This window comes from Bufo bufo, chromosome 3 (genome assembly GCF_905171765.1).
Source record: "Bufo bufo chromosome 3, aBufBuf1.1, whole genome shotgun sequence".
Classification (NCBI taxonomy): domain Eukaryota; kingdom Metazoa; phylum Chordata; class Amphibia; order Anura; family Bufonidae; genus Bufo; species Bufo bufo.
In genome coordinates, this window is record NC_053391.1 from 482,360,228 (window position 1) to 482,388,198 (window position 27,971).

The 27,971-nt window shown below is 45.6% G+C and overlaps 1 protein-coding gene across 1 annotated transcript in view; it reads right to left on the minus strand.

Annotated features, from left to right (window-relative positions):
- NALCN (sodium leak channel, non-selective) overlaps window positions 1-27,971 on the minus strand; it is a 1,068,865-nt gene that overhangs the window by 379,760 nt on the left and 661,134 nt on the right. The window contains exon 14 of the mRNA XM_040425261.1: window positions 22,231-22,368. Coding sequence (XP_040281195.1) covers window positions 22,231-22,368 — 138 coding nt within the window. The remainder of the gene's footprint in view (window positions 1-22,230; window positions 22,369-27,971) is intronic.

The following is a 27,971-nucleotide window of genomic DNA, read 5'->3' on the forward strand; positions in this document are numbered from 1 at the left end:
CCCAATAGAGCATCTTTGGGATGTGGTGGAACGGGAGCTTCGTGCCCTGGATGTGCATCCCTCAAATCTCCATCAACTGCAAGATGGTATCCTATCAATATGGGCCAACATTTCTAAAGAATGCTATCAGCACCTTGTTGAATCAATGCCACGTAGAATTAAGGCAGTTCTGAAGGCAAAAGGGGGTCCAACACCGTATTAGTATGGTGTTCCTAATAATTCTTTAGGTGAGTGTATATATAAATATATACATATTTCAAAGTAAACCTTATATACTGACCTGGCAATCAGTTGAAACCGATGTATAACCACAGGAAAGTGAAATGCACACACTGCAACTCCAAAAGGAGAATGTGCAAAAAAGATTCATTCCAAAACACAAGTACAGGGCTAAAAAAAATATTTTAAACTAGACAAAAGCAGCCTCATTACATTAATAGGATTTTCCGTTTATTTCAAATCAACAAAAAAAACAGACTGATTACACTATTATTACCTTTTCTTTCAACTGAGCCATTGTTTTATTATCTTTGTTTTTTACACAATCAACATGCCATTGTCTAAATGCAATATATGCAATTAGGATGGCCATGGAATCCTGTGGTACTCTGGTGAAAGGAATTCCACCTTTCTAAAGCCATCTGCCCCATTAGCTAATAATTCTGATGGGAGGAGTTTTCTATGCTAACAAGCATAGTAATCCTCCTCCATTCATTGTAATGCTGAAGTCCCGATGACGTCACCGACTGGGGGCAGGGCTTAGCGCGATGTCGGCTGGACAAGTTACCGCCCCTCCAACCTCTCTGCATAATTATCTAGACTGCTAGTGACGTCACCAGGCTCCCTGAGCAGAGGAAGAGGAGGCTTTGCTCGCCTGCCTGGAACCCGGTACGTCACTGAAGATAAGAAAACACTCACTTCCGGTCATGAATTGAAAGGAGGAAACAGGGCTTCATCAATATGTTCTAAAGGTACCACATGCATGTTTGTAATGTTTATGTTATTAGATTACTAATAGACAAATGTCCCCAATCCCGGACAACCCCTTTAATCCAGGCCCAAACTCCCAGGTCCCAACACAGAGACTGACAGAGCTCCACTGTCAGACAGGAGTATTCCACACCACCTGACAGTGTTGCCTGTGTTTTATAGCCCAAAACCAAGACCCGGCATGGAACGTGGGGAATAGTCACCCACACAGCACATTGACTACTCCCAGTAAGAGCCGCCCCGGATCAGCTATTTCAGCCATACTAAACATTAACGTGTCAAACAGCAACTGCTGCTAACACATGAAACCAGCTCTTACTTCACTGATGCCACCTCGGTGACACATACAATTCAGGCAAATTGATCTTTTTTTCCATTTATGAAGACTGCACTTTGCCACTGTGCATAAGGGTGATACAACAGTTTTTGTAGTTCAGGGAGTAGAAAGAGTTTCTTTCCCAATCAGAGGAGGTGATCATAAATGAAAACTATGCTGAGAGGCATATTAGATTTTTGAATTGGGAAGCTGCTCCTACAGGTCTGAACAAGAAACATGACTTGATTTTACAATATCGATAAAGTGATTTAATTTTATGTGTTTTCAATTAAACATTTTCTTTTTCTTTGTGTTTTGTCAGTTCCCCTCCCCTATGGACCATGCGATGTTAACAACTGTGATTGATTGGTGCAACACATGGCTAAAGGGATGTGAACATTCACAATCATACATGTCATGAATAAGGACCGAAGTTTGATGGTCCAAAACGCGTAGACTTTGTATGTGATATAGTTTAAAGAGGACCTTTCACTAGTTTAAAAACTAAAAACGAACTATATCAGTGGGCAGAGCGGCGCCCAGGGGTCTCCCAGGCTATGAGCTGTGCGCTACGATTGGCCAGCACTGCAGCAAGGGACAACCCTAATACAAAAACTCCGCCAGTACAACAGAGGGAGCTGCAGACACCGGAGCCTATACCGGGCAAACGGAGCGGCGCCCAGACATACTAGTAAGTGCAAGGGGACACCTGGGCGCCGCTCTGCCCACTGATATAGTTAGTTTTTAGTTTTTAAACTAGTGAAAGGTCCTCTTTAAATTCGATAACACGTGGTCGTCACAGGTGTTGAATTCCTCTGAGGCAGATATTTGTGGGCTGTCATGAGAAAATTCTATTAAACGTGGTCGTCACAGGTGTTAAATTCCTCCGAAATCCATGCCTCATTCATTTTTAGAAATGTGACGTAGTCCACACTGTCGTGAGCTAGGCGAGTGCGCTTATCTGTCACGATCCCCCCTGCTGCGCTGAACGTCCTTTTGGACAGGACACTCGACGAGGGGCAAGCCAAGAGTTCCATGGCAAATTGTGCCAGCTCTGGCCACAGGTCAAGCCTGCACACCCAGTAGTCCAGGGTTCCTCGCTTCTCAAAACGTACACATCGGCCGTTAACCCGATGTAGTCGGACACCTGTCTGTCAAGGCGTTCCCTGAGGCTGGATCCGGAGGGCAGCTGTCGATGGGTTGGCTGTAACAATGATCTCATATCTGAAGTGACCAACACATCTTCAAACCGCCCTCTTCTTGCATGTGCTATAGGATTTGTACTCGCAACTGTTTCTCTGTGGGTGGAAATTTCTCTGCCAGCGCCCGCAACAGCAGAATGCAGCATCTCTCGCAGCAAGGCCTGGAAATGCTGCATTCTGACAGCCCTCTGTAAAGCTGGTAACATGTCCGCCATTTTGTGTTTGTATCGGGAGTCTAAGTACGTTGCCACCCAGTACTGGTCCTTTCCCTTTATGCTCAAACAGAGCATGAAATTGGAAGCGGTGGAGTGGCCTGGCTCTTGCTCATCGCCCAGGAGAATGTTGTCCTCGGTCTCCTCCCCGAATCCACGGACAACACCAGGGATCCCCAAAAAGTTTAAAGCCTGCTCTCCTTGCTCCTCCTCCTATTCTTCCCCCAAGGCACAATCCTCCTCTGACTTGTCTCAGATGGAGTAGCCCCCCCTGGGAATTCATTCAGCATTGCGACTTCCTCATCTTCCTGCTCCTGCTCTTCGACGGCTTGATGAATGACACGACGCAATGCACACTCCAGAAAGAAGGCGTAAGGTACGATGTCACTGATGGTGCCCTGGTTGCGACTGACCAGTTTGGTGATCTCATCAAATGGCCGCAGAAGTCTGCATGCGTCGCACATGAGCGGCCACTGGCGCAGTGAAAAGAACTAAAGCTGCCCAAACCTGTCCTGCTGCAGAGTTCGTACAGGTAGTCGTTAGTGGCATGTTTCTGCTGGAAAAGCCTATCAAGCATATACAAGGTTGAGTTCCAGCGCGTCGGGCAGTCGCAAATCAGACGTCTGACAGGCAAGTGGTGTCGCCGATGAACATCAGCAAGGCGACCCATGGCCGTGTAAGATCTTCAAAAACGGGCAGAGATTTTCCTGGCCTGCCTCAGGACGTCCTGGACCCCGGGCAATTTGGCAAAGAATCGCTGCACGACTAAGTTCAGGACGTGTGCCATGAACGGCATGTGTGTCATTTTCCCCTGTTTCAGTGCGCTCAGCAGATTGGAACCGTTGTCGCACACCACTTTACCAACTGTCAAATTGAGCGTGGTTAGCCACTGATCGGCCTGTGACCGCAGAGCTGAAAGCAGTGCAGGACCTGTGTGGATCTTGGCTTCCAGGCACAACAGCCGCAGCACAGCATGGCAACATCTCATCTGGCACGTCAAATAGGTTCTGGGGAGCTGGGGGGGTGGGGGGGGTGCAACGGAAGAGGCGGTAGCAGGGGAAAAGGAGAAGTCAGCCGAGAAGGATACGGAGGATGGAGTAGGAGGAGAAGAAGAAGAGGCAGGCCTGCATCCGTGGCGGTAACACCAAATCCACACGGGTGCCACGGGTTACACTCTTGACGGCCGTCAGAAGGTTCACCCAGTGGGCAGTAAAAGTTATGTACCTTCCCTGCCCGTGTTTGCTAGACCACATGTCTGTGGTCAGATGTATCTTGGCACCGACACTGTGTGCCAGAGATACATTCACTTGCCGCTGAACGTGGCTATATAGCTCTGGGACGAACCTTCTGGGAGAAATATTTCCTTCGGGGGACCTTCCATTGCGGTGTGCCAATGGCCCCAAATTTTCTAAAGGCCTCCGTGTCCACCAATTTATATGGCAGTAGTTGGCGGGCTAGCAGTTCCGACAAGCCAGCGGTCAGCCGTTGGGCAAGAGGGTTATCCAGCGTCATCATTTTTTTTTACGCTCAAACATTTGGGCCACAGAAGCCTGCCTTGTGCCAGATGAACGCGACAACGGCACTGTGGAAGGTGGAGTGGAGGACAAATGGGAGGAGAGAGGAGAAGGAGAAGAGGCAGGACGTGGAGCACCAGGCTTTGTGGGTTCTGATGGCGTTGCTCCCACTAGGCTCAGTGATGGGAGGCCAGGTGCCTTCTTAAGGCCATCGTCCCTAGGTGAGTGTTGGGCTTACCACGACTTATGCGTTGACAGCACAGGCTTCAGATGGCAACACTATTGTCAGCAGCTGACACGTTAAAAAAAGGCCACACTGTGCCGGCATCCTGGGAGCCCCAGATGTGACCGTGCATGGTGGATGGCTCTCTCCAGATACATTTGAGGTCTGCTTTTTGCCTCCTGTGCACTGTGAGTTCTGCCTGCTTCTCCTCCCTATCTGCTGCTCCGTCTCTCCCTCTGAACTCCCCTCCTCTTTCTCTCTTGTGGGCACTCACGGGACATCCATCAACACGTCATCATCGTCACCTTCACCACCACTGTCATTAGATATCTCGGAGTAGGCAGCAACAGTGGGGACCACCCTCCTCTGGCTGATCTGGGTACTGTCGTCAGACCGCTGGGTGGCGGCCGTTGCTACCTCCTCTTCCTCATCCGATGCCAAGAATGGCTGCGCATCGGTAAGGTCTAAGAATTGATGGGAAAATAATTCCTCTGACTAAAGTGGAGGGACTATGGTGGTGGTGGTGGTGGTGTCTTTGGGAGTGCACACAGCAGAGAGTGAGGAGGGTGCTGATACAGAGGATGAGGAGGGTGCAGAAGCGGAAGGCTGAGTGAGCCACTCAACCAACTCTGGTGCGTCCTTTGACGTAATCGCACGCACCTTCTCCAACTTCCCACTCAGGCTCCAGCCTGGTGCACCTGCCGACCCCTACCACCCCTCTGGAATGGCCTGCCTCTTCCTCTGCCTGTCATTTTCAAAATGATCCTGTGAAAAAGTCCCTATAGAAGAGCAGTATTTGTGGAAGCAGGTATATAGAACCCCTTAATCATATTTTTTTTAGGGGCAACTGGTATATCACACCAGTTGCAATTAGTTCCAATGACGTTTGTCCGTCTGTATAGCTGCGATATCTCAGCAGAACTGCACACAAATGCTGCACAATACAAATGCACTATAAAGAATTTATATTATAGGTATATCTGTCACGACCGTTATCCCAGCAGCAGTCGTGTCGCACCAGACGGAGGGGAAGGGGGACCCTTATCTACGGATGGGAATAGTATGGCCACCCCTGACTAACCCTAAGCTGGCACCTGTCTGCCCTGATACCCTAGACGGGGTGTGAACCAGTGCGGCGAGCAGGATGCCTAAACCCTCAGTCACCCTAACAAGCCTAGAGTGGGGAAAGGCCGATGGGAGCACTAGTCACCATCACTCATGTCTAGGAGAACAGCAGGGGAAGACAGCAACAAACAAACTATAGCAGAGAAAGACTTATCCAGTCACGAGCAGAGAAGGCGATCCCAATCACGACAGTCCACGCCGGACAAGAGCTCCACAGCAACACCATCAAACGATCTCCTTCAAAGGTCAGAATAGAACTGGAAGTAAGGACTATATCTGGCAATGACTGCAAGTGAAACTGAAACTAATATAGTAGCTGGGAGTGGCAGACAGGACTCACCTGAGAAGGATGCCTACAAACTCCCAGTCAGGACAAAAAGGTTCACAAGGCAAAACCCGGATGACATACCCTGAACCATGGAGCAAACTCACAAGCTATCGCGAGAAGCAAGTCGCTGCGACCGTCTCCTCCCAGACCTGTCTGGATCAGTCACAGTCGTGACAGTACCCCCCTTTCTACGAGGGGCCCCCGGACCCTCAAGACCAGGCCTCTCCGGATGGGAGCTATGAAAAGCCCGAATGAGTCTGTCCGCTTTTATCTCTGAAGCTGGAACCCACATTCTCTCTTCGGAACCCTAACCTCTCCAGTGCACCAGGTACTGAAGAGAGCGGCGAACATATCGTGAGTCAACAATCTTTTCTGCCTGAAACTCAAGACTGCCATCAACAACCACCGGTGGAGGCGGTAGTGGCAATGGTTCAGGAGGTTCTACATATCTCTTAAGCAGAGATCTGTGGAAAACATTATGGATCCTTAGAGTCTGAGGTAGCTCCAGACGAAAAGCCACCGGGTTAATGATCTTAATTACCCTATAAGGACCAATAAATCTCGGACCTAATTTCCACGAGGGAACCTTCAACTTGATATTTCTGGTAGACAACCACACCAAGTCATTCACCCCAAGGTCCGGACCTTCAGAGCGCCTCCTATCAGCCACACGTTTGTATCTACCACCCATTCTCTTCAAACTTTCCTGCACACTCTGCCACACTGAAGAAAGTGAAGACGCAAATCGTTCCTCCTCGGGAATCCCAGACGGCCCCCCCTCACTAAACGTACAAAACTGAGGATGGAAGCCATACGCACCAAAAAATGGTGACTTATCGGTGGATTCTTGACGACGATTATTAATGGCAAACTCGGCTAACGGTAAATAAGATGACCATTCCTCCTGATTTTCGGAAACAAAGCATCTCAAATATGTCTCTAGGTTTTGATTGGTACGTTCAGTCTGACCGTTGGACTGTGGATGGAAAGATGAAGAAAACGACAGATGAACCCCTAAACGAGAACAAAAAGCCTTCCAAAATTTAGAAACGAATTGGGTACCACGATCCGAAACAATATCGGAAGGGACCCCGTGAAGCTTCACGATGTGGTCAATAAAAACCTGAGCCAGTGTGTTAGCATTAGGCAATGCGGCAAGAGCAATAAAGTGCACCATTTTACTGAATCTGTCAACAACTACAAGAATAACAGTTTTCCCCGCTGATACTGGTAGATCCGTAATGAAATCCATTGATAGGTGCGTCCAAGGCCTGTTGGGGATGGCCAGAGGTAAAAGACGCCCTGCCGGACGAGTATGATCTACCTTAGAACGAGCACAGGTAGCACATGCAGACACAAAATTCAACACCTCCTGGCGCCACTTAGGCCCCCAGAACCGACGAGACACTAATTCAGAGGTTGCCCTACTACCTGGGTGTCCTGCCAGTGTGGAGTTATGGTGTTCTTTTAGTATCTCCAGGCGTAAATTTTCTGGCACAAACAGTTTACCCGAGGGGCAGGAGGCCGGGGCGTCCCCCTGAGCTTCCAACACCCTTCCCTCTAAACCTGAGTGTAATGCAGAGACCACCACCCCCTTTTGCAAAATGGGCTCTGGTACCTCAACATCACCCCCTCCAGGAAAACTTCGAGAGAATGCATCTGCCTTAGTATTTTTTGCCCCCGGGCGATAGGTTATTACAAAATTAAACCTAGTAAAAAATAACGACCACCGAGCCTGTCTAGGGGTGAGACGTTTAGCAGACTCCAGATATAATAAGTTTTTGTGATCAGTAATCACCGTGACGGGATGAACCGCCCCCTCCAAAAAATGAGATAGTACTGCTCCCACCCCCACCTCTGATGCGTCAACCTCTACAATAAAAGGAAGCGAGACATCTGGCTGTACGAGAATAGGGGCCGAGGTGAATCTCTCCTTCAGAGATGCAAAGGCAGTTTTGGCTGCATGTGACCATTTGGAAAAATCGGATCCCTATCGGGTCATGTCCGTCAGTGGTTTAACCACCAAGGAATAGTTCTTTAAAAACTTTCTATAAAAATTGGCAAACCCCAGGAAGCATTGCAATGCCTTCAGGTTCTCAGGCAGATCCCAGTCTATAATTGCCCGGACTTTCTCTGGATCCATGCGGAAACCTGAATCTGACAACACATACCCCAGAAATGGCAGTTCTTTTACGGCGAACACACATTTTTCTAACTTAGCAAACAATTTGTTGGCCCTTAATATCTGCAGCACTTGTCTCACATGGATCTTATGTGTATCCAGATCCGGGGAATAGACCAGGATGTCATCAAGATATATCACAACAAATCTCCCGATAAGGTGACTAAAAATATCGTTGACAAAATGTTGGAATACCGCAGGCGCATTAGTAAGACCAAATGGCATGACCAGATTTTCATAATGCCCTTCCGGAGTATTAAAAGCCGCCTTCCACTCATCCCCCTCTTTGATGCGAACCAGGTTATAGGCTCCTCTGAGATCCATTTTGGAGAACCATTTAGCACCAGCAACCTGATTAAAGAGGTCGGGAATGAGAGGAAGAGGATAGGGATCTCGGATAGTTATCCGGTTTAATTCCCGGAAATCCAGGCAAGGACGTAGGCCCCCATCTTTCTTTTTAATGAAAAAGAACCCTGCAGCCACAGGTGAAGAAGAGGGTCTGATGTGTCCCTTAGCCAAACTCTCCAAAATATAATCTTTCATAGCCTTCCTCTCCGGGCCAGAAAGATTGTATAACCGGGTTTTAGGTAGTTTTGCCCCAGGTAATAGATTAATCGGGCAATCATATGGACGATGAGGTGGTAACCCCTGACAACCCTTCTCAGAGAACACATCCATAAAATCTGACAGAAAGGCAGGTAAAGATGTTACAGAGAGTGTAGAGCACCTACTACTCAAGCAGTTGTCCTTACAATGTTCACTCCACTCCACAATCTCATCGGCCTGCCAATCTACCACTGGATTGTGAGTCACCAGCCAGGGAAGCCCCAATACCATAGGAGCCGGAAGACTGTCCAGGAGATAACAAGAGATATGCTCTTTATGGAGGTCCCCTACCTGCAGATGGATATTATGGATGATCTGAGTTAACTCTTTCTGAGTAAGAGGGGAGGAGTTGATGGCAAAAACAGGAATAGTTCTGCGTATCGGTTCCGGAGTAAAACCCAGAGCCTGAGCAAACCGTGAATCCACCAAGTTGACCCCCGCCTCACTGTCCAAAAAGACGGAACAGATCTCAGTCTTATTGCCCGCCTCAACGGTAGCGGACAACAAAAACTGAGACATGCGTATGGAGGAAACGAATACGCCCAGACTGTTATCCTCCGCACAATCTGAGGACTCTAGTTTTCCGGCGGCTCCTTTGTTTGTGGTCTCTTGGGTTCTGAGGGACAAACCTTTACAAAATGACCCCTCCCCCCACAACGAAAACAAACCTCTGACCTACGGCGGAACTTAGGAGGATTCACCCGTCTAGTGGCGCCCCCTATTTGCATTGGTTCGACTGGATCATAACAAACCGATCCCTGCCCTATAGAGGCCTCCGTAAAATTTAATAGTCTCTCCCTGAGTCGTCTGTCGATTCTTATGGACAGAGACATAGCAGCCTCCAGAGACCCAGGGACCTCGTATACCGCCAGCGCGTCTTTTAATTTTTCAGACAACCCCTGGCAGAACTGACTCCTAAGGGCCGAGTCGTTCCATAACGTATCAGTAGCCCACCTACGGAATTCGGAACAATATAGTTCAGCAGACCGGTTCTCCTGCCGAAGTCTACGTAGCTTAGACTCAGCCAGTGAGACCCTGTCCGGGTCATCATATACGAGACCCAGGGCTTCAAAAAACTCCTCCACTGATCGTAAGGCCAGAGAGTCTGATGGTAGGGAGAAAGCCCAAGCCTGCGGATCTCCTTGCAGGAGAGAAATTACAATGCCCACCCGTTGTTCCTCACCGCCGGAGGATCTAGGGCGTAACCTGAAGAACAATTTGCAAGCTTCTCTGAAGGTTACAAATTGGTCTCTCCCTCCTGAGAACCTATCAGGTAAAGCCACTTTTGGCTCAGGAGTACCTTGGTTTCCCGTAGCAACGGTGGAACCCAAGGATTGCTGCTGCTGCTGCAGCACTGTTGCTTTTAATTCTGCCACTTCAAGGGATAATCCCTGTAATTGTTTCGCCAAAACCATAACCGGATCCATAGTGGAACAGAAAAATACAAAGCAAAACAGCAAGCAAAAAAAAAAAAAAAATGTCATTTTTTTTTTTTTTTTTAAAAGGCCAGATATACTGTCACGACCACTATCCCAGCAGCAGTCGGGTCGCACCAGACGGAGGGGAAGGGGGACCCTTATCTACGGATGGGAATAGTATGGCCACCCCTGACTAACCCTAATCTGGCACCTGTCTGCCCTGATACCCTAGACGGGGTGTGAACCCGTGCGGCGAGCAGGATGCCTAAACCCTCAGTCACCCTAACAAGCCTAGAGTGGGGAAAGGCCGATGGGAGCACTAGTCACCATCACTCATGTCTAGGAGAACAGCAGGGGAAGACAGCAACAAACAAACTATAGCAGAGAAAGACTTATCCAGTCACGAGCAGAGAAGGCGATCCCAATCACGACAGTCCACGCCGGACAAGAGCTCCACAGCAACACCATCAAACGATCTCCTTCAAAGGTCAGAATAGAACTGGAAGTAAGGACTATATCTGGCAATGACTGCAAGTGAAACTGAAACTAATATAGTAGCTGGGAGTGGCAGACAGGACTCACCTGAGAAGGATGCCTACAAACACCCAGTCAGGACAAAAAGGTTCACAAGGCAAAACCCGGATGACATACCCTGAACCATGGAGCAAACTCACAAGCTATCGCGAGAAGCAAGTCGCTGCGACCTTCTCCTCCCAGACCTGTCTGGATCAGTCACAGTCATGACAATATCACACCCCTGCCTCAATCAGATTTTTTGGGGGTAATTGGTATCACACCAGTTGCAATTAGTTGTTCCAATGTCTTTTGTCCCACTGTATAGTTGCGGTATTTCAGCAGAACCGCACACAAATGCTGCACTATACAAATGCACTATATAGAAATTATATTCTAGGTATATTGCACCCCTGCCTCAATCAGATTTTTTGGGGGGCAACGGTTATATGACAACAGTTGCAATTAGTTGTTCCAATGACGTATGTCCCTCTGTATAGCTGTGGTATCTCAGAAGAACCGCACACAAATGCTGCACAATACAAATGCACTATATACAGTTGCAAGAAAAAGTATGTGAACCCTTTGGAATGATATGGATTTCTGCACAAATTGGTCATAAAAATGTGATCTGATCTTCATCTAAGTCACAACAATAGACAATCACAGTCTGCTTAAACTAATAACACACAAAGAATTAAATGTTACCATGTTTTTATTGAACACACCATATAAACATTCACAGTACAGGTGGAAAAAGTATGTGAACCCCTAGACTAATGACATCTTCAAGAGCTAATTGGAGTGAGGTGTCTGCCAACTGGAGTCCAATCAAGGAGATGAGATTGAAGGTGTTGGGTACAGCTGCTCTGCCCTATAAAAAACACATACCAGTTCTGGGTTTGCTTTTCACAAGAAGCATTGCCTGATGTGAATGATGCCTTGCACAAAAGAGCTCTCAGAAGACCTACGATTAAGAATTGTTGACTTGCATAAAACTGGAAAGGGTTATAAAACTATCTCCAAAAGCCTTGCTGTTCATCAGTCCACGGTAAGACAAATGGTCTATAAATGGAGAAAGTTCAGCACTGCTGCTACTCTCCGTAGGAGTGGCCGTCCTGTAAAGATGACTGCAAGAGCACAGCGCAGACTGCTCAATGAGGTGAAGAAGAATCCTAGAGTGTCAGCTAAAGACTTCGAAAAGTCTCTGGCATATGCTAACATCCCTGTTAGCGAATCTACGATACGTAAAACACTAAACAAGAATTAATTTCATAAGAGGATACCACAGAGGAAGCCACTGCTGTCCAAAAACATTGCTGCACCTTTACAGTTTGCACAAGAGCACCTGGATGTTCCATAGCAGTACTGGCAAAATATTCTGTGGACAGATGAAACCAAAGTTGAGTTGTTTGGAAGAAACACACAACACTATGTGTGGAGAAAGAGGCACAGCACACCAACATCGAAACCTCATCCCAACTGCTAAGTATGGTGGTGGGGGCATCATGGTTTGGGGCTGCTTTGCTGCATCAGGGCCTGGACGGATTGCTATCATTGAAGGAAAAATGAATTCCCAATTTTATCAAGACATTTTGCAGGAGAACTTAAGGCCATCTGTCCACCAGCTGAAGCTCAACAGAAGATGGGTGTTGCAACAGGACAACGACCCAAAGCACAGAAGTAAATCAACAACAGAATGGCTTAAACAGAAGAAAATACGCCTTCTGGAGTGGCCCAGTGTCACGGCTGTATGTGAGCAACAATAGTATACACAGTAAAAGAGCTACTGACCGGACCCAAACTAGGGAGGATAAAGGGTGACCCCTGTCAGACCCTCAAAGCTCTCCCTATTCTGCTAAAGCACATGCCCAGATCCAAATGGCGGAACGAGGCATGCCCACGTGCCTAAGACTGATGACCACTGTAACCCCTACAATAGTGGAAGGGGCACGGCCACCGGTGCCCTACTCAGTATATGGAGGGAACCGTGGCCACCTCAGATCCAGTCAGAAAATAATCAGGTACACAACAATGTCTGTACACTTAGCTGAAGGTGTTGCAGCCGCAGAGAAGACGGATCCAAGGACAGCTGGCAATATCCGGAGTGCTTGCTGCAGCAGAACACAGGTCCAGTGAACTGATAGCTACAAGTGAAGATACTAAAGCAAGAGCTACAACTGAAATGAGAACTATAATCCACGCCCTACAATAGGAGGAGGGGTGATATAAAGAGAGGGAAATCAAACGCATGAGGAACAGCTGGGAGGAAGGAAACCAAAAGTAAACAGAGCAGTGAGAACTCCTCCCAGCTCTAGTAGTGACATCATCACAGGGGTGGAGAAACAGAGCTGTGAGAACGTCCCAAAGCTCTGGTAGTGACAGTACCCCCCCCTCTACGGGTGGACTCCGGACACCCAGGACCCACCTTCTCAGGATGAGCCCTATGAAATGCCCTGATGAGGCGAGTGGCTTTAATGTCCGACACCGGAACCCACATCCTCTCCTCAGGACCATAACCCTTCCAATGAACGAGGTACTGAAGAGAACCGCGGACAATGCGAGAGTCCACAATTCTGGAAACCTCAAACTCCAGATTGCCATCAACCAAAATCGGAGGAGGAGGCAAAGAGGAGGGTACCGTGGGCTGGACATATGGTTTTAAGAGAGATCTGTGAAATACATTATGTATCTTCCAAACCCGTGGAAGATCAAGACGGAAGGCAACAGGATTGATGACTGACAAGATTTTATAAGGCCCAATAAACTTGGGACCCAATTTCCAGGAGGGAACCTTCAGTTTAATATTTCTTGTAGACAACCACACCAGATCACCCACATTCAGGTCCGGACCAGGCACACGTCTCTTATCAGCCACACGCCTATACCTCTCACTCATCTTTTTAAGATTACTCTGAATCTTTTGCCAAATGGTAGACAAAGACGAGGAAAATCTTTCCTCCTCAGGTAAACCAGAAAGAGCCCCTCCCGAGAATGTCCCAAACTGCGGATGGAACCTATATGCACCAAAGAATGGTGACTTATCAGAAGATTCCTGACGACGGTTGTTCAGAGCAAACGCAGCAAGAGGGAGAAATGAACACCAATCCTCCTGGTTCTCTGCCACAAAACAGCGCAAATATGTCTCCAGATTCTGATTGAGGCGCTCAGTCTGACCATTCGACTGCGGGTGAAAAGCAGAAGAGAAGGACAGCCGAACCCCCAGGCGAGAACAGAAAGCCTTCCAGAACCTGGACACAAACTGCGTGCCTCTATCGGAAACAATATCAGAGGGAATGCCGTGCAATTTAACAATATGGTCGACAAAAGCTTGCGCCAACGTTTTAGCATTGGGTAAACCAGGGAAAGGTACGAAATGAGCCATCTTGCTAAAACGGTCCACCATTACCAGGATCACCGACTTCCCCGAGGAACGAGGAAGATCCGTGATAAAGTCCATGGACAGGTGTGTCCAAGGACGGGAAGGTATGGGTAACGGGAGAAGGGAACCTGAAGGCCGTGAACGAGGGACCTTAGCGCGAGCGCACGTCTCACAAGCAGCCACAAAACCCTCCACCGACTTACGAAGAGCCGGCCACCAAAATCTCCGAGCAATGAGATCTACCGTGGCTCTACTCCCGGGGTGACCAGCAAGAACCGTATCATGATGCTCCTTAAAGAGTTTGTGACGTAGCTCAGGAGGCACGAACAACTTCCCAGAAGGACAACGGGCAGGTGCCTCAGTCTGGGCAGCCTGGACCTCGGCCTCCAAATCGGAATATAGAGCAGAAACAACTACCCCCTCCGCCAAAATGGGACCCGGGTCCTCAGAGTTTCCTCCTCCCGGAAAACAGCGAGAGAGAGCATCAGCCTTCACATTTTTTATCCCAGGTCGGAATGTAACAACAAAATTGAATCTGGAGAAGAACAGAGACCATCTGGCCTGTCTCGGATTCATACGCCTGGCCGACTCCAAGTATGCCAGATTCTTATGGTCGGTAAAAACGGTGATAGGGTGCCTGGCCCCCTGCAACCAATGGCGCCATTCCTCGAAAGCCAACTTGATGGCCAACAACTCCCTATCTCCCACATCATAGTTTCTTTCTGCCGGGGAGAGTTTTTTAGAGAAAAAGGCACAGGGTCGCCATTTGGCAGGAGAAGGGCCCTGGGACAAAACCGCACCCACACCCACCTCGGAAGCATCCACCTCAACAATAAAAGGTAAGGAAACATCGGGATGCACCAAGACAGGAGCAGACGCAAAACTCTCTTTAATCTTAGAAAAGGCTGCAAGCGCCTCCTCCGACCAAGAGGAAAAATCCGCCCCCTTTTTTGTCATGTCAGTAAGGGGTTTGACAACAGAGGAATAATTCAAAATGAACTTTCTGTAATAGTTTGCAAAACCCAGAAAGCGCATCAATGCCTTCTGATTCTCAGGAAGCTCCCACTCAAGTACAGCACGGACCTTCTCCGGATCCATGCGAAAACCAGAAGCAGAGAGGAGAAAACCCAGAAATTGAATCTCCGATACCATAAAAAGACATTTCTCCAGCTTGGCGTACAATTTATTTTCCCGCAGAATCTGCAGAACCTGAAAAAGATGATCCTGATGGGTCTGAACATCAGGGGAAAAAATCAAAATATCATCAAGATACACCAATACAAATTTCCCCATTAAATGGTAGAAAATACTATTAACAAAATGCTGAAAGACGGCCGGAGCATTCATCAGGCCGAAAGGCATAACGAGATTCTCGAAATGCCCGTTAGGGGTATTAAAGGCCGTTTTCCATTCATCCCCCTCTCTGACCCTGACCAGGTTGTACGCGCCTCTCAAATCCAATTTGGAAAACACCTTGGCCCCAACAATTTGGTTGAAGAGGTCCGGGATCAGAGGAAGGGGATAGGGATCGCGAATCGTGATACGGTTCAGCTCCCTAAAATCTAGGCAAGGTCTCAGAGAGCCATCTTTTTTTTTAACAAAAAAAAAAACCTGCGGCCACAGGTGACTTTGAGGGACGAATATGCCCCTTCTCGAGACTCTCGGAGATATAAGTTCGCATTGCGATTTTTTCCGGTTGTGAGAGATTGTAGAGGCGTGCTTTTGGCAGCTTGGCGCCGGGAATGAGGTTAATGGGACAGTCAAACTCCCGGTGAGGAGGTAGCTCCTGAACACCGCTCTCGGAAAACACGTCCGAGAAATCAGAGAGAAATGATGGCACAGTTTTAGTAGACACCTCTGCAAAAGTCGCTGTGAGACAATTCTCTTTACAAAAGTCACTCCACTCATTTATTTGCCTTCCTTGCCAATCAATAGTGGGGTTATGTCTAGTGAGCCAGGGTAACCCCAAAACTAGAGGAGAAGGCAATCCGTTAAGGACAAAACAAGATATATCCTCCACATGAGTGTCACTTACAGCTAGCCGGATATTGTGAACAATGCCCTTCAGAGATCTCTGTGAGAGTGGAGCAGAGTCAATAGCAAAAACAGGTATATCCTTTTCTAATGTGCAAACCTGAAAACCATGCATGGCTACAAATTGAGTGTCAATAAGATTGACGGCCGCTCCACTATCGACAAAAATCTCACAAGAAATGACTTTGCTCTCTAGCGCCACCCTGGCAGACAGGAGAAAACGGGAACTGCAGGTCAGAGGAAAAGCATCAATTCCTACATCAACTTTGCCCAAAGTAGCAGATGAAGCAGAATTTGATGATTTACCTTTTGAGGTTTTTCTCTTATTATCGCTCTTAGTACAGTTCAAGAATCTCCTAGAGGGACAAACATTTGCCAAATGACCTATGCCCCCACAACAAAAACACACCATACTCTGAGGACTAAATCCTCTTTTATCAGGGGCAAGTCGACCTAGCTGCATGGGCTCCTCCTCAGAGGGGAGCGAGACAGGATGAGGCCCCTGCACACTGAATGAGTCCGCACCACTGCCCCTAGACTGACAATGGCTGGACAGAGAGGTCTTGTTTCTTTCTCTTAGACGCCTGTCAAGGCATACCGCCAATGACATGGCAGACTCTAAGGACGTTGGTCTCTCATGGAAAGCAAACGCATCTTTCAATCTCTCTGAGAGACCATGACAGAACTGACTCCGGAGTGCAGCATCATTCCAACCCGAATCAGCTGCCCATCTCCGAAATTCAGAACAATAAAGCTCCGCAGACAGTTTGTTCTGGCATAAAACACGTAAGTTAGATTCGGCCAGAGCAACACGATCCGGGTCATCATAAATCTGCCCCAGGGCCACAAAAAATCTTTCCACGGATCGAAGGGAGGGATCCCCTGATGGCAGCGAAAAAGCCCAAGTCTGAGCATTACCCCTGAGCAGGGAGATGACAATCCTCACCCTCTGCTCCTCCTTACCAGAGGAGTGGGGACACAAGCAAAAATGGAGTTTGCATGCCTCTCTGAAGCGAACAAAATTCTCACTGCCCCCGGAGAACGTTTCCGGAAGTGAGACCTTTGGCTCGCAACAGACTCCATGAGCCGGAGCAGAGCCCAATGCTTGAAGCTGAGTCATAGATTGACGGAGATCCGCTACTTCCAAAGAAAGACCCTGCATGCGGTCAACCAGGCCAGAAAGCGGATCCATGTCAAAAAAGGACGGTTTTGGTGGATTATAATGTCACGGCTGTATGTGAGCAACAATAGTATACACAGTAAAAGAGCTACTGACCGGACCCAAACTTGGGAGGATAAAGGGTGACCCCTGTCAGACCCTCAAAGCTCTCCCTATTCTGCTAAAGCACATGCCCAGATCCAAATGGCGGAACGAGGCATGCCCACGTGCCTAAGACTGATGACCACTGTAACCCCTACAATAGTGGAAGGGGCACGGCCACCGGTGCCCTACTCAGTATATGGAGGGAACCGTGGCCACCTCAGATCCAGTCAGAAAATAATCAGGTACACAACAATGTCTGTACACTTAGCTGAAGGTGTTGCAGCCGCAGAGAAGACGGATCCAAGGACAGCTGGCAATATCCGGAGTGCTTGCTGCAGCAGAACACAGGTCCAGTGAACTGATAGCTACAAGTGAAGATACTAAAGCAAGAGCTACAACTGAAATGAGAACTATAATCCACGCCCTACAATAGGAGGAGGGGTGATATAAAGAGAGGGAAATCAAACGCATGAGGAACAGCTGGGAGGAAGGAAACCAAAAGTAAACAGAGCAGTGAGAACTCCTCCCAGCTCTAGTAGTGACATCATCACAGGGGTGGAGAAACAGAGCTGTGAGAACGTCCCAAAGCTCTGGTAGTGACACCCAGTCAGAGTCCTGACTTCAACCCGATTGAGATGCTGTGGCATGACCTCAAGAAAACGATTCACACCAGACATCCCAAGAATATTACTGAACGGAAACAGTTCTGTAAAGAGGAATGGTCAAGAATTACTCCTGACTGTTGTGCACGTCTGATCTGCAACTACATGAAACGTTTGGTTGAAGTTATTGCTGCCAAAGGAGGTTAAACCAGTTATTAAATCCAAGGGTTCACATACTTTTTCCACCTGCACTGTGAATGTTTACATGGTGTGTTTAATAAAAACATGGTAACATTTAATTCTTTGTGTGTTATTAGTTTAAGAAGACTGTGATTGTCTATTGTTGTGACTTAGATGAAGGTCAGATCACATTTTATGACCAATTTGTGCAGAAATCCACATAATTGCAAAGGGTTCACATACTTTTTCTTGCAACTGTAGAAATTATATTCTAGGTATATCACACCCCTGCCTCAATCAGATTTTATTGGAGCAACTGGTATAGCACACCAGTTGCAATTAGTTGTTCCAATAGTGTTTGTCCCTCATACAACTGCTGCACAATACAAATGCACTATAATATACTTTCTATGTTAGAAAGTATATTATAAGTATATTACAACCCTCAGTATGTCACAACTATCAATAGCCAACCTATTCCAGTCCTAAAAAGGACTTTTGTGGCTCTATTAGCTAGCGTTTGGTGTCACTATTCTCTCTAACAGTCTGTCCCTGCTCCACACAGCAACCTCTCCCTACACTGGTAAAAGACTGAATGTAAACTGGCGGCCAGATCGGGTTTATTTATAGGGTAGTGGGTCTGTCCATGTGCTGAAATGTCTCAATTGGCTGTCCTGTCCCACCTGATTGATGTGTCGTGGGTCAAAGTTGTGCACAAGGCAAAGAATACGGCGTCGGCGGACATCGAGCAAAGTTCGCCGCAAAATGACCGCCGGGCGAACCGCAAGGCCATCTGTAATCCTAGACATACTGCATCACTGAGCTGTTAGTGTCCCTTGTATTACTAGTAGTGGTGACTGACTGTCGTGATGGCAGGTAATTTCATCAAATTGACCACCCTGCTTCTCTCAGTCCAATGATCCACCTCTTCTCAAAGTCTGTCAGCAGGGCAAGTGTTTTGTAGAGGCATGTCTAGCAGTCAATGAGGTCTCACCAAGAGGTACACCACCCAAAAGTAGTCTCTGAGAGCCTTTTTATAGCTCAGTGGGAAAAGCACTTTTACATTTTCCTTTGGCAAGACCTAGTGTTTAATCGGACCACACCTGTAATCATTTACATTTGTGCCTGAGACATAAGGGCTCTATTACACCAACAGATTATCTGACAGAATTTTTGACCATTCATTGGTCAGATGGCCGTTTACAGACAGATTTTTAGTTACACACACCAGCTGTTGGCCTGACTGGACAGAGATTGGGCAGATAATCTGTTTGTGTAATACAGCCCCAACTATATGCAGAGTTTTTGCAGCAATCAAAAATTTCTATCTGGCTGTGTTATTTTTTTTGTCAGTGTGTGTATTTCTAGTCATTAACAATTCTGGAGTTTCTTTTTCTTAGAGCATTATGTTGTGCCATTCCTCTGTTATCCCTCCTAGAAATGTATAAATAACGTGACAACCAGGAGTTACCATTTTTCTTGTCAAAGGTGTGTCCCCTTACACACTCTTACATTATTAGCACTGATTGCACAGTGTGAGACGGTGTGGCAGAGACACCCACCCTAATGGTAAAACCCTGCTGTTAATTTATGCAGAAATTCAATAAAAATTAACAGAGAAAGTGCACAACGCAGAGTTCTAAGAAAATAATTATTATTTATTAAACAGTAGTTTGCACACTTGAAACATGTATGTTTTTTTTCAGTGTTTTTTTTATATGATTTATTCCATGTGAATAATTTTATTGGACTTGTGCTGGAACATGCACCTTTCATACCCTACCTTACCAGGCCACCAACCCTGCTCTTGTTTCTGTGCACTACGAGATGGAGGAGGAATGAATATAAGACTTACTGTGGTGAGCTGTCATTTTCTTTTTTATAATTACTTAGTAAAACAGACATGGTAGGACTGGAGTGATGACAGGCCCTCTTCAGCACCTCTAGCAATTTAACTTCTTTCTTCTCATCTATGGTAAACTTTCAGGACTGACAGACATGGTGGTTACCATACATGAAAATGCATCATATATGTGCCGTCCTCATGCAGTCATACTGTATGCCAACAAAGAGTTTGAGTTTTTATTTATTTATTATAAAGTATGTGTAAAATAACCATATAGCCTGTCTAGCAAAACTAATTCTTTATAGAGGGGGCAGGATTCCCTTACTACATGAGAAGAAAGGTTGGTAGAATACATACGGTATATAACAAATGAAATAAAGTGAATACCCCATTAGATATAATACAAATCAGCATCAAATAAGAGTCTCTTTGCTTTTTGTGAACTTTTATAAAGATGTTTAAAATTGTACTGTTTAAAAGCTATGTGACAACCAATATGGCTGACACTATATCACAAAGATCATTATGAAACATTCTTAACGTCAAATATACCTAGTCAGGCAGCGACATTTCTTTACATCAGAGCAGACAGTGAGATTTCTTTCTGGCACTTCAAAGGATGGACAGAAGTGCTGTATGGCAAGCAACACATCCCTCCACGGCCGAATGTTAATGCCTGACCGCCTCACCAGCTGTTTTATGCTGTACATTAGAATAGTGGTATATCTATATGAATACAGCCGCTATTATACAGGCCTGGCAGATTATCTTTAAAAGGGGTTGTCCTCGATGCACATTACCTGTCCATATGCCCAATCTGGACATTATTGAAGGGTGTCCCCAGCACACAGTGACTACAGCTTTGACAGTAAATATAATATGATCCCCTATTTACAGATGTAGCAGAGTTAACCGTCATAAGTTACCACATCTAGTTAACGCGTTATTGTGACTGTTAACACACACATTTGGTGAGTTATCACATCTAGTTAACGTGTAAAGGGCCCTTTACACGGGCCTTTGCACAAACAAAAAAGTTTGTCGGCAGCAGATTGTACTGTGTAAACACGCTCTGTTGTTGGCAAACAAGTCAGTATAGGGAAGAGGGATGGCATTAGCGATCGCTCCTCCCCATATTTTGGAGGAGATTGCTGCATGGAAATGCAGCGGTCTCCTCCACCAGCAAGCAGCAGATTGTTGGTAAAGAATGCTTCTATCCCGACAATCTGCTGCTCTGTCGTCCCATGTAAAGAGACCTTTATAACTGACTGTTAACTCTGCTACATCCCTATCTGAATGAGTGGTATGTAATGTGAAGCCATGCTAAACTGCTGCAAAGAAAATTCACAGCTACCCTCTGCTATTCTTGAAATTATTGGAGGTTTCAGCAGCCAGATTTGTGGCAATCAGGATGACTTGCTTCAGAGAAGAGATGTCTTGTTGAGCCAGCCTTAAAGAGGTTATTTTTCTGCTGACCGCTGGTGGTAATGATACGTATCTGATCCCTGCCACTGGGTTCTGGCTCCATCGCTGCCCTGCCAGCTCTGCAGGTCCTGGGTTTCACCAGAAAACCCATGACCTGCAGAGCTGGCGGGGTAGAGATGGAGTCGAAACACAATGGTGGTGTTGGTGAATGCTAGGGGTTCTGCAGAAAAGGTCCCTAGGGGTGAATAAACCCTTTAAAAAAGATATGTTCACATTTACTGTGGGCACAAACTTTTGCATAATACATTGAATGCTGCAGAACACAACACATACGTTAAAAACTATAAAACAATGAGACAATCTCTAGAAATCACACCATTTTTTGTTGCCTTCATCCTTTTAAAAGTCTTGTCTTCCATGGTCATTCCTGAAAGTCTGCAAGAGGGCACTAAAATGTCAAACCTATCTTGATTTTTTTTCTTTTTTGCAAATCCCCAATTAATCTATTTATAGCGCTTTGGCTTTATTAGTGCAGCAGCGAAACAAACCCCTGGTGTTCACTTTAAGCCACACTTTAGGAAATAGCTGCACTGATTTCTAATCAAGTATTCATACCCTCGAGGCTCAAAGTTTTGTCTTCAGCTTAATTACAACAGTGATGAGCAAGCAGTGAAAGTGAAAAGAGACTATCTGCATACATGAATACATGACCCTCTTCATTGGGTGATAATTTAAACAACACATTGCTAAGGTTATCTGCAAGTACATTAGGCCAATGAAAAGGTAAGTTGTATTGCATTAGTAAGCACCAAGCACAAGATGATATTAACTTTTTTATGTGTCGTATAAAATGGCTACGTGTACTCACCAAAGTGGCAAATAGATGATAAAGTATGAAGTAGATAGCAACCACAGGAGCCCACATATGTCCTACAGCATTAAGAGTTTGATCCATCACATCCACCCATCCCTCCTGTGTCAAAATCTGAAACATTGACATAAAGGCCTGCAAGCAAGATTGAAGAAGCATGAGAACAATCTACACATGACAACTGCTGTGAAAAACCAAAGCTGGTGCATCAGGGGAAGTATGTTAACACATTAGAAATGTACAGTAACATTGAACTAGACAAGAATGCACCACAGAAGTCAAATAATAGGTTTAGTGATGTTATTTGAGATTTTAAAAGTACACTCCCGGCAAAGCAGCAACACAGGAGAGATTCACTAATGATGTCTAACATTTATATCAGCATCAACTCAGCGAGGCAGTATAAACCCCTACCTAAAGACTGTGAACACCTTTGGGGGCATTTTTTTAGATTGTATTTTACTCATTTTGGGTTAGAAATATTTTTTTCCAATTGCTCTTACTAAAAATATTTCCTTACTAAAAAGTTTTTGTTCTACTGCCTTAACGTTTATTGTATATGCATACTGCTCTGATGTGTAACAATGTGAGCTGTCAGGAGTTCATAGATGAGGGCTAGGCTACACATGTGAAGGCTGTAGAACAAAAATGTTGAAACATTCTAATAAAGACCAATTGAAAAAAAAATAAGATTTTACACCCAAAATGAGTAAAATGCAATGAAAGAAAAATATTTCTTACTAAAAGGTTTTTGTTCTACAGCCTTCACGTTCAGTGTATCTGCAGACTACTGCTCAGATGTGTAACAATGTGAGCTGTCAGGAGTTCAGAGATGAGGGCTAGGCTACACATGTAAAGGCTGTAGAACAAAAATGTTGAAACATTCTAATAAAGACCAATTGAAAAAAAATCTGATTTTACACCCAAAATGAGTAAAATGCAATGAAAAAAAATATATTTCCAAAGGTGAACTTAGCATTTAATTGTTGTGAATGTGTAGCACCTTAAGCCGCATCCCTTTCTGCAAAGCCATGCCCCTTTCCCATTAATTCATGCTCACTTGCCGAGCAAGGCACAAAATGTGTTTAAGACACTCTAAACGTGGTACAACGCACATGCACCAGTACTCTGGCTCAGTTTGTGACAGAATCCATTAAGTTTTCATTAGTAAATCTGCCCCATTGTATTGTGCTTAGCACAGGCCCCTGTGGGTGAATTGACATAGGGGTTCAAAGACCACGTAAGTTTGAGTTCACACTCTCAGTTATTTGGTCAGTTATTTCTATCACTTATTGTGAGCCAAAATCAGGTGCGGGTCAAAAACACAGAACAGGTGCAGATCTTTACCTTACACCTGATCTGAGTAGGTGTCACTACTGGTTTTGGCTCACAATAACTGATCGAAATAACTGACCAAATAACTGAAGTGTGAACTTAGCCTTAAATAGAATCATATCAAAGCATAAAACAATACAATAAAGAACCACAAAGTATTACATTTCTTGGTATAGACCATGTTTGCACTTTTTTACAATTTGATTTATATTTTCACATCAGTTATTGTATTTTATGACAATTATAATCATGCTGAAATTTATTTAGGTTAGGTGCCAAGATAGCATTTAAAATGTTTTTAGCAGCAAAGTTGGTGAAATCTGACAAGCAGCTTCAAGACATTCTTCAGAGTAAGAGAAAGCAGTTCAAAGTGATTACAGTATGTGCTTCACACTATGTGATCTTCCAGAATACACATTTTTAGTTAAAAGGTAAACCTCCATCAGCTTATGCTAAAACGAATCTGAAATGCAACCAAACTGACAGAGCCAACAGCTGTGAAACAAAACCCTTGAGAATTATGTAAATTCAGAAATTCTGAATTAATTTACCTATAGAAGAGACTGTCAAGTTGATTTTACTATTAATATCTATCTTATACTTTACTTAAATAGGTAATGTATGGCAAAAGTAGTAAAACTGACTTTAGTATTTCAACGGCATCATGCAAGGTTTTTTTCTTTAGCTTTCTCACATAAGAAGGCCATTATTTTCATTTTTCAACGCAAATTATTGTGGACTTTTGCGAGGCCTTCTAACAAGGAGCAGTGTAAATGTTTGATTAAAATTATACAAGAAATCAGTATTTATCCATCTAATTCTGCAATAGTGCAGTGCCAAGAAACATGGTATATCTGGTAAAGTAAATTAAATAAAGTACAGACAAAGAGTCTGGTGTCTAGAGATCTAGAAGTCTGGTGTCACAAACTTACCTGTCCGGGCTCCAGTGGTGATATCTTCAGTCGGTAGAGATGTGCTGCGAAGCCACGCCCCCCGGTGATACATCTGCATCCCATGCAATGCTCCGTTTCTCTCCACAGCGGACGTGTGCTGGAGGAAAACTAGCAGTGCTTGATTATTCAGCTCTTCTGTACCTGTGTGCTGTGACTGACTAATGGAGCACCGAGTCATGGACCTATCAGATTTTGATCCTGGGACTTAGTGCTCTATTTGAACCCCTTCCTGGCAACACGCATAGCTTCAGACTCCCTAGCTGTGGTCCTGGTTCTGTGTGCGTGTGGATTGCTATTATTGACATCGTATTTTGGTACTGTACTTCCCGTCTGGTACTCGCTTTGGCTTGGCTTAGTGACTACCCTCTGTCTTGCAATTTTTTACTCTTTTGTCCTTTCGGTTCTGACCCATTTCCGTGCGTTGCCGTCTCTGCGTTGTACTGTCTCTGAATTTGTCTATCTTGCACTGTAAGAGAGTAGGGAACGTAAACTACAGTCAGGTCCATAAATATTGGGACATCAACACAATTCTAACATGTTTGGCTCTATACACCACCACAATTGATTTGAAATGAAATGAACAAGATGTGCTTTAACTGCAGACTGTCAGCTTTAATTTGAGGGTATTTACATCCAAATCAGGTGAACGGTGCAGGAATTACAACAGTTTGCATATGTGCCTCCCACTTGTTAAGGAACCAAAAGTAATGGGACAATTGGCTTCTCAGCTGTTCCATGTGTCACAGCCACTATCTCTGGCTGTGACCTTCCGTCATTGCTTGTTCGGCGCTCCTCGCTGAAGTTCCGTTCCTGTGTCATTTTTGGTTCTTTATGGGTTAACTCCACTGTGTGCCTATTAGGAGTTAATCCTCTGTCTGCTCCATGGGTGTGGTCTCTCTGCTGCACCCATGGAACCTGTATATAAGGCTGAGGTTTCCTCAGTTCTGTGTCAGCTCTCCTGGTGTGTGTTGTCTTGTCTTGTCCTGCTCCTGGTTTGTACTTTCTCCCATGCTGCTGACCCATGGGATCTGTGTCTGTCTGTCTGTGCTCTGTGAGTTTCCCTACTTGTTCTTTTGCGTCCTTTTTCCTGTCTTTCTGTTCTGCTAGTTATGTTTTAGTTACTTTGTGTTTATTCTGATGTCTGTGTTCAGCAAGCCTTTGCAGCAGAGTGGCATGACAAGGCCATGCAGTTTACTACTGGTGGAGCAAGTCCTTCTCTGCTCATTGCCACTCCTGCTCCCTTGCGTGAACTCCTGCTTGTATTATTAGTTGCCCTGTTTTGTATTCATATGTCTGTGTTCAGCAAGCCTTTGCAGCAGAGTGGCATGACAAGGCCATGCAGTTTACTACTGGTGGAGCAAGTCCTTCTCTGCTCATTGCCACTCCTGCTCCCTTGCGTGAACTCCTGCTTGTATTATTAGTTGCTCTGTTTTGTATTTGCCTGTATGTTATGTATGCCTATGTGCCGTCGGTACCTTCTAGTACCTGTTGTCCATTCGCTCCTGCTGTCACTGTCTAGGTCACGCTCCAGAGTGGACCCTGGCAACTTTCTGCGGCTAAGTCTAACCCTACCATCTAGGGCTCTAGTGAAAACCAGGAGTTGCTTAGTTACGCCCCTCTGGAGTATTACTAGACAGTGGCGCAGTGGGGGTTTTCTCCCACTGTGCTGACGGTACATAGAGCTCATGTTTTCTCTGTGCTGCTTTCCATGTTTCTGTTTGTGCAATAAACTCTTATGTGTTTGTACCTGATTTCCGTTTATTGCTTGACGACGCGGTGGTCTCTCCTGGGACCTCCAACTCGTGACACCATGGTCAGGTGCAGATAAAAGGTCCAGAGTTCATTTCAAGTGTGCTATTTGCATTTGGAATCTGTTGCTGTCAACTCTCAAGATGAGATCCAAAGAGCTGTCACTATCAGTGAAACAATCATTAGGCTGAAAAAACACAACAAACCCATCAGAGAGATAGCAAAAACATTAGAAGCGGCCAAAACAACTGTTTGGAACATTCTTAAAAGAAGGAACGCACCGGTGAGCTCAGCAACACCAAAAGACCCGGAAGACCACGGAAAACAACTGTGGTGGATGATCGAAGAATTCTTTCCCTGGTGAAGAAAACACCCTTCACAACAATTGGCCAGATCAAGAACACTCTCCAGGAGGTAGGTGTATGTGTGTCAAAGTCAACATCAAGAGAAGACTTCACCAGAGTGAATACAGAGGGTTCACCACAAGATGTAAACCATTGGAGAGCCTCAAAATCAGGAAGGCCAGATTAGAGTTTGCCAAACGACATCTAAAAAAGCCTTCACAGTTCTGGAACAACATCCTATGGACAGATGAGACCAAGATCAACTTGTACCAGAGTGATGGGAAGAGAAGAGTATGGAGAAGGAAAGGAACTGCTCGTGGTCCTAAGCATACCACCTCATCAGTGAAGCATGGTGTTGGTAGTGTCATGGCGTTGGCATGTATGGCTGCCAATGGAACTGCTTCTCTTGTATTTATTGATGATGTGACTGCTGACAAAAGCAGCAGGATGAATTCTGAAGTGTTTCGGGCAATATTATCTGCTCATATTCAGCCAAATGCTTCAGAACTCATTGGACGGTGCTTCACAGTGCAGATGAACAATGACCGAAAGCATACTGCAAAAGCAATCAAAGAGTTTTTTAAGGGAAAGAAGTGGAATGTTATGCAATGGCCAAGTCAATTATCTGACCTGAGTCCGATTGAGCATGCATTTCACTTGCTGAAGACAAAACTGAAGGGAAAATGCCCCAAGAACAAGCAGGAACTGAAGACAGTTGCAGTAGAGGCCTAGCAGAGCATCACCAGGGATGAAACCCAGCGTCTGGTGATGTCTATGCGTTCCAGACTTCAGGCTGTAATTGACTGCAAAGGATTTGCAACCAAGTATTAAAAAGTGAAAGTTTGAGTTATGATTATTATTCTGTCCCATTAATTTTGATCCCTTAACAAGTGGGAGGCACATATAAAAACTGTTGTAATTCCTACACGTTCACCTGATTTGGATGTAAATACCCTCAAATTAAAGCTGACAGTCTGCAGTTAAAGCACATCTTGTTCGTTTCATTTCAAATCCATTGTGGTGGTGTATAGAGCCAAAAATGTTAGAATTGTGTCGATGTCCCAATATTTATGGACCTGTCTGTAGTTGCGGACTCGCCACCTAGGGCTTGCATGACAAGTAGACAGAGAAAGTGGGCGGGGTTCCAGTTAGGGCTCATTGTCCGTGTGTGCCTGCCTGCTGTGGTAACATTTAGTCAAGTGAATTTTCAACCATTGTGTACCCAAATCATAATCACAAATGCAAAATAATATATATTGAATCTGTCATCCATTAGGGCCTGGGACACATACCCCGGCCTGTGCTCTCCCCAGTAGGTGCAATGCAGTGACATCTTAAAGGGCTTCTGTCACCCCCC